General features: G+C 44.8%; 1 protein-coding gene across 1 annotated transcript; it reads right to left on the bottom strand.

Moving 5' to 3' along the window:
• Nucleotides 1-1,365: 1,365 nt before the first annotated feature.
• Nucleotides 1,366-6,790, bottom strand: ints5 (integrator complex subunit 5). The gene is made up of 4 exons (XM_083915649.1): nucleotides 6,643-6,790; nucleotides 5,135-5,387; nucleotides 2,783-4,759; nucleotides 1,366-2,419 (listed from the first exon to the last, which is right to left on the bottom strand). Exons 1-4 carry the CDS (start codon nucleotides 6,735-6,737, stop codon nucleotides 1,700-1,702), a joined length of 3,045 nt encoding a protein of 1,014 aa, XP_083771775.1. The 5' UTR covers nucleotides 6,738-6,790; the 3' UTR covers nucleotides 1,366-1,699.
• Nucleotides 6,791-7,748: the final 958 nt, after the last annotated feature.

The raw sequence follows: 7,748 nt of genomic DNA, 5'->3' as shown, positions 1-7,748 counted from the left end.
CATTATCTGGTTTTACAGCAGATGTGGGAGTAGGTTTAATCACCTTTTTGTGCTCAGGCATCAGAATAGTAAAGCCACCTTTTGTAAAGCCTTCTGGGGACATACAACAAACAATCACAGGCATATGCACAACTTCCAGAACTGATTACATTAAGGTGTCTTATCATATTTTTCTTCAACAAGTCAGTCAACCCAATTTCCACATTTAAATCAGTTAAAAGACAGCGGCCGGGAAGAGTTTTATTTTCTGCGTTAATGAAAACTGTTGCAGCAGTCGCTTAAACCTTCGGCATCTGCTGGTTTTTCAAGTTTGTGAGCATTGCACTAAATCACCCAATGTTTCAAAAACAAAATGTCAAAAGGCAAAGTTCAATAAAATATAAAAAAGCAAAGCCTATCAGTCATCCGTGTCAAGTCCCAAGTCTTTTATCACTGTTAAGCTCAAGTCCTCCACCTCTGATATAAAGCACTGATTTAGATAGAGATAAGTCTGAGGGGGCGATTATTTTACACAAAATTATGTTGACTATTTTTCTTCATCTACTAATTCCTTGAGATAGTCTCTTTTTTGTTTTCAATGTTTGTGTCATCTCCCACTCTATAAGGTAAGGTATATTACCATTATAAGGTAATGGAGACCTTAGGTATGGGGTTACAAGCCGACATCCAACAGATTATTTAATGAGTCAGAAGCAAAAAAACACTGGGAGCCACTTAAAAAACAGATATTGATTGAACTATATGGTATTTTTCAACTGTTTGTTAGTGTTCTGTTGAATATTGTTAAAATATTAGTGTTATTTTGGACAAACAAGGGCAGGCCTGATGCTTTACATTACAATTTATATGTTACCATTATTCGATGCCTGGCTGACTGCCTGATTAAATAAAGATTAAATTAAACCTGGGGCTCAAGATGATTACTCGGGTATAGAATAAGAAAAATATAAATTCTGCTACTCAGAGCTATGTTTATTTTTCAGAATATCTTTTGCTTTAGATTTGTGAAATTAAGTTTTACCTCAAAAACATCTATTAAAGTAAAACAGTCTCTAAGATTGAAGAACCACTTCCCTGTGATTTGATGCTTTGTATTAAGTTTTCACAAACAAAAAAAGGCTGGAGACCACTGACTTTAAGGGTTTAACAAACATGGTAATACATCTTGGTGGCTTTGAGTCTTGTGATAAAACATTTTTGGCATTAACAACGATGCTCACACAGTCTAGGACCAAAGGATTTATTTTGGAAAGTGGTTGGAACAACAGCTTTGGGCATGTAACAAGATGCCACAATTTTAAGCATAAGCAATCTGAAAATGATACAAAACATACTATAAATGATTTAGCAGAGTTAAGATGAATGAATAAGGCTGTGTTTTGTGTGGAGCAACTTCTGTATTAACATAATATACACATGTGCCATTTCTCTTGTCCCCTTGTTTTTGTCACAGAAACAACTAGTTAGAAACGTATCAAGTCTAAAAAATATGGTACAAAAAGACACAGACACACACACACACACACACACACACGCACACACAGACGCACACACGCACACACACAGACGCACACGCACACACGCACACACTGAAAGCAACTTTGCAGTCCACTCTTGGAGCAATGCAACACAGTAATCCTTCTATTTTACAGTCTCATTCCTTGTCACCTGCTCTCCACACTTTGCTCCTCACTACCCTTTAGAGCTGGAACCGCCAGCACAGATGTCCCAATCTATCAATGTTTTTGTGCAGGACGCTGTGAATCGGAGCCACGTATCTTGCAACGTCACCGTCCCGTGAGAAATCCCTGCAGAACAGCCCCTTCTCTGAGCTAAAGACGAACTTCTGGGGCATGGGCCCATTGCCTCTCACGTACTCCCACACAGCCAGGAGCAGCAGCCTCACTTCGAAGGGAGTGAGGTGGGGGAAGGCTTCGTGGACGTTGGCCAGCACAGGAGGTAGAAGCTGGCCCTCACCCATGCAGGACACCAGGAGGCAGGAGGCCTGCAGATGCCACGGGGAGTCTGTAGACAACGGCTCGCGGGAAGCCTCCCAGTGGGCCAACAGAGTGGCCAAGAGGCCTCTGAGCACAGCTGAGCAGTAGCAGAGAGCCGGACGTCCAGCAGCCACCACCTGAAGCAGAGAGAAGAGCACCGGGTGGGCCTCAAAGCAACGCCGTATGTGGATGTCTCGCTCCACCGTGGTGCGGGCGTGTTCTTCTGGGGGCCAGGACAGCTCACCATTGGCCACATCTGGACAAACGCTCTCCACTAATGTAACTGCAATGACCTTGGCTGCCTCAGCGTTGATGGGCAGCGGCTCGTCGGGGTCAGACAGTGGTCGCAAGCTGTTGATGGAGCCGTTGAGGCCAGAGGAGCTGCAACACTGGACCACGACAGCCAGCAGAGTCTGAACGTTCTGCAGGGAGAAGAAAAATGATAGGGACACATTTTCATTCTTTTCTGCTGCAGCACATCAAACACAAAAATATAAATAATTACACTGATGCGACCCGACCCCGGATAAGCGGTTGAAGATGAGATGGGACACTGATTACACAATTCTAGTATCTTTAATGATTTTCAGGGGTAGTTGGGATAAAATGTAATTTTAAGTTCAAACTGATTGAAACTGAAGAAAATGTACATTTAGGATGTACTTTAGAGGGAAAACTCACTTCCCTTATCTACCAATAGCATCGGCTGCTCTGGTGTTCGCTTTTCTATTCCACACTTTGATTGAAACTGTGCTAAACTATCGTTGTCAAATTGTGAAACTCACCTGCATGACCCCTGATGGGTCAGTCAGCTGTGCATCAGTGCGGACCTTCAGCCCCTTGCCGATCACCCCGGCGTGAAACACAGACCACACGCTGCCAGAAAAGTTGACGGTGGTACCGAAGCGAAGGTTTATATCCAGCAAAGAGGCTCCGATGTCGGGAGACACAGATGGAGAAGGCAATGGGGCACCAGACATATCTGCGATCTGCCCTCCAAACAAGCCAGCGTTGCCTTTATGCAGCGCTCCCTCAACCAGCTGCTGAAGTACGGCTTTAAGAGTGAGTGGAGAATACGCTGAGAGACGGGACAGGAGCAGGACCGAACAATTCACTGCCTCACCCGCCTGTCCACCATCTCTCCCCACCTTCCCTCCTTCTCCTCTTCGCCGTAACGCCAGAAAGAAATGAGTGACAGCAGCGCGAGAGAGCAGGAGCAGGTGTGCTGGGGAGGAGGCGCGAGGGAGTGGGCTACAGGACAGGAGGCGCACTGTAGCGTGAGATACAACCGGGTCACCGTGAAGAAGGAGCGGGCCAAAATCATGGAGGTGTCCTGAGACTGCCGAGCCCACCTGGATGGCCATGGAGGACTGAACACCTGCAGGTCCTCTTCTCTCCTCATCCTGACTCTGGATGGCTGCAGCCAGGTTAAGTAGGAGCTGCCTCAGCTGCCGGGGTCCCAAAGTGTGTGTATGGATCTGAGCTACACAGCGAGCTACGGCGGCTGGAATGAGTCCCGCCATGCAAGAGGAAAGCGTGGTATGGAGCTGCCAGGACAGAGCTAGCTCCTCTGGGTTGTGGGCCTGGGTGAGCAGCTGGCAGAGGGCCTCCGTTGCCACGCTGGGACCCCCGTACACTGACAGCAGACACAGCAACTGGTGCAGCCAAAGGTGACGCTTCCTTTCCAGCCGCAGTGTCTCGGCACAGAGCTTACCTACGTGAGACTGCAGCTCCTCCAAGAAGGGGATGACCCTCTTGGGTTGAGAAGAAGCAGGGTGATGGGAGTTGACTTCAGCTCCATCTGTGCGGTTGAAGACTAGTTTGTGGAGATGCAGAAGCAACATCTGTAGGAGGCGATCGCAACCTTCTCTGACACCTTCATGAGGGGAGGGCGTAGGGCCAGAGATGATAACTGAGGCCGGGGTCGCTGTGTCTGCCAGAAAACTGAGGACCCGGGATCCTCCTGATGGGCTCTGGCTAATAAGGTGGACAGCTAGCCCCAGCATGTTATCCAGTTCCTCTCTGGGAAGGCCCTGCAGCAAGGCCTGCAGCTGGAGCAGGACAGGAGGCCGCAGCAGCTCCACCAGCTCTGCAGACACTGCACCAAAGAGGTTGGGGGACATTGCGGCGAGCTGCAGTAGAAACGGCACAACAGCACGACGGAGTTGAGGAGAACTCTCCCAAGATGTTGAGGATGAAGTGGGAGACAGAGGGCTTGACGGACTCAAGCTCTCCTGAAACATCCTGAGCAGCTCCTTCCTGATGCTGTCTGAGTGGTGCACTGCAAGGTGTCCGAGGATTCCCACCACTGAGCCGATCTTTGGCACTCTGCTACCTTTATCCACCCCCATTACCATTAGCCCTTGGTCCTTGGCGCCATGAGAGCAGAAGTCCTTGAGTCCACATGCCAACACTCGGCTGATGATAGTACCTGGAAAGGCAGAGCCGATGTGAGCCACGACCCAGTCGAAATGCGGAGAGTGCTGGACTGAGGTGTCTAATAACGCATCCACACACGCGTCAGGGCACCAGGCCAGCATGGCGGCCAAACACTGGGAGTAGGCCTCCATGAGGGAGCGGGTGGCTGCACAGGACATCCAAAGCTGGAGCAGCTCGTTGAGGCTGGAGGAGTGCGGTGTCACCCTGCGGCCGGCGTGCTTGCTACTCAGCTGGCCCAACAAGTCCACAGCCCAGGCGGATACCAGAGGGGCCCAGGCTCGGGGGTTGAGACGGATGAACTCTGACAGCACGCCATGAACCTCCTACAGACAAACAGAAATGATTAAGACCACTTTCTGGAAAAATTTAGCAGAAAAACATTAGGCTAGCTAGATTGGTCAGGGTCTGGATCAGTTACTCGGTTACCAATACGATTGATTTGACAAACACAAACACAAATATGTCTCACTGAGCAGCTGGAGCTTGGTAATATTCGACATTTTCACTTGAAAGATGTTTATGAAAGGGTGACCATCATCGGGAAAATAGTTGCTGATCAATTTTCTGTTGATACACTAATCAACAAATTTACTCTTTGAAATACTAATCCCTAATGGACTGTGATGTTCTAATATTTTTGTCACTCCAGGGTTTTCTAAATATTAGTTTTATAAGATGTTATATGTGTGTGATTGCACCTGTATGATGTCCTCCAGGTTGGAGCTGATCCCAGAGCTAGCATCGCCCTCCGTCTCCAGGTTGTGCAGGAAGGCGGACACGTTATCATCGTAAACGCCCCTCAGATGCTCCAGCACCGCTCCTCGGCAGGCTGGAACCGAGCGCAGCAGACGCACAGCACAGCGGGCGTGTTCCCGGACACTGAGCTTCCGGCCCTGAACGGTGTCAACGCCACTGATGAAGGACTTGATCTCCTGGGAGAGTTCCTGGGCGCTAGAAAAAAATTGTCGACACGATGAGATGATGGGAAGTTCAGACACATTTCTGTACCACTGCAAAACAACATTTTGGATTCTAACAACCTATTATGTGTATTTTTGTCTTCTTTGAAGCTTTCATAGAGTGACGTTACATGAATTAGTCGTATTTCTAGTACAGCTATAATTGCTGCTATTCATGTTATTTTATCATATTAACAACCAAAATTATAATTTTTCATATTTCTACCACCTTAACTCCCAGTATTACTACTATTCATATAATTCCAGCATATTAACTACCATAACTTGTTGATCATATTCACATAACTATAAATATTTCACAAGTTAATGTTAATTCTGGGGTTGCCTGAATCTCTGGGTCAGTGTTTGTGTCTGTCTGTGTGTCTTTGTTTCTGTGTGTCTGTGTGTCTGTCTGTCTGTCTACCTTTCTTTGTGTCGGTCTGTCTGTGTGTCTGTGTCTGTCTTTGTGTCTGCCTGTGTTTGTGTCTGCCTGTATGTGTGTCTGCCTGTATGTGTGTCTGTCTGTCTTTGTGTCTGTGTGTCTGTCTTTGTGTCTGTGTTACTTTGTGTCTCTGTGTCTGTCTTTGTGTCTACCTTTCTTGGTGTCGGTCTGTCTGTGTGTCTTTGTGTCTGCCTGTCCGTCTTTGTGTCTGCCTGTCTGTCTTTGTGTCTGTCTGTCTGTCTTTGTGTCTGTCTGTGTTTGTGTCTGCCTGTCTGTGTGTCTGTCTGTCTGTGTGTGTGTCTGTCTTTGTGTCTGTGTGCCTGTCTTTGTGTCTGTCTCTCTGTCTTTGTGTTTTTGTTTCTGTCTTTCTCTCCCCAACCTGTCAAGACAGACATCCGTCCTCCGTAGAGCTGAGTCTGTTTGACTGCCTGTTAAAATGAAGGTTTTTTATAGCTACTGTGTGCACAAGACTTCTGGATAAATACTGTACATAAATATTATTATTAACTTGCTGCTGCCCATGGATGAATTGTTGGGTCTCTCTAAATGATAAATAAGTCATGGAGTGTGGTCTAGACCTACTCTAGAGATAACTTGTGTAATGATTTGGCACTATAAATAGAAATACTACTCAACTGAATGGATTAACTGAAACGTGCTCAGACGTCTTTTGATAATGCAGTAACTTTCAACATGAGCTGGCTCATTATAAACAGTGTAGGAGCGTCTAGATGTCTGATCTTTGTGCAGTTCATCTGAAAACAACAGTGAAGTGAGTTGAGTGTAGTTGTTGTGTCAGACTCACCTCAGGGCAGTCTGCGGCGTGTGAGTGTGTGAGCTCTGCATCGCCTTCAGCGGACTCCCGTCCAACACCACGGACATACTTTGGTCTTTTAACATTTAATTCTCCTCTCGGCTTCGACGTGAGACGATGTAACACGCTTTATTGTTGTTTTCTAGGTCCAAATTCAGGACAAAAATACAACGAAAGGGCGCTCCAAAACCGGAAGTTGGGTCTTCTTCGTCGTTAGGAAAAGGAAACCCGACACTGACAGTCGACGTCACTGGCGATACCTAGTGGGGAGGACTGGGCGGTACATTTTATAATTTGTTATTATTATAATACATGTTTTTAACAATTATAATGACCATATTACTATTATTCATTATTATTATTCATGTGTGTATTTATAAGTAGTACATCCTGTTATCACATTCATATAATAATACAATGTCATATTTAAAACCATGTAGGTTTAAAAATAGTTCAAAACTAATGTATTTTAAAATACTTTGACAGGTTAAAAAGCTAAAAGAATGGATTGTGTGTGTTTATAGGAGTTTAAAGCTGCTAAAATTATTATTGAATAGTGATCAAATGTCTTGTTTTCTCTTGTTTGCTTTAAGTATGAGGTTTCCTTTCTACATATTCTCGAGATTGGTTTCTAGGTTTAAGATTGGGTTTTAAATTATTATTTTTTATCTTGTGTTATGTTGATTTAGTATTGGGATATATTTTCTAGATCTATTTGTGGTTGTGTTTAAGGTTTTTATGGCAACTTTTCAAAATAAAAGAAAGAATTCATTCCTGGTCATTAAGTGAAGTCCAGTTGAAATCTTCTGAAGCAAGCTGCAGTCAGAGCACTTGACATTATTATTATTATTATAACTATTACTTATTTATTTTTTATTAAAAAAAATAGACAACAGAAAATTACAGAACTGAAACACCCGTCAGTGTAATGCCAAACAATTATTATAACTTTATTATTACTTAAAAAAAAAAAAAAAAAATTAGATAACAGACACACCCGTTAGTGTTATGTTAAACAATTGTAATTATTTTTATTTAAATAAATCCATAACAGAAACTTACAGGACAGAAACACCTGTCAGTGTTGTGCCAAACAA

This window comes from Echiichthys vipera (genome assembly GCF_963691815.1).
Source record: "Echiichthys vipera genome assembly, chromosome: 6".
Lineage (NCBI taxonomy): Eukaryota > Metazoa > Chordata > Actinopteri > Perciformes > Trachinidae > Echiichthys > Echiichthys vipera.
This window is presented reverse-complemented; position numbering and strand designations above follow the sequence as displayed.

Coding starts and splice junctions, on each gene's coding strand:
- ints5 (XM_083915649.1), bottom strand. CDS start 6,737: ATGTTAAAAGACCAAAGTATGTCCGTGGTGTTGGACGGGAGTCCGCTG. Junction 5,388..6,642: donor ACGCCGCAGACTGCCCTGAG/GTGAGTCTGACA, acceptor ATTTTTTTCTAG/CGCCCAGGAACTCTCCCAGG. Junction 2,420..2,782: donor ACCCATCAGGGGTCATGCAG/GTGAGTTTCACA, acceptor TTCTCCCTGCAG/AACGTTCAGACTCTGCTGGC.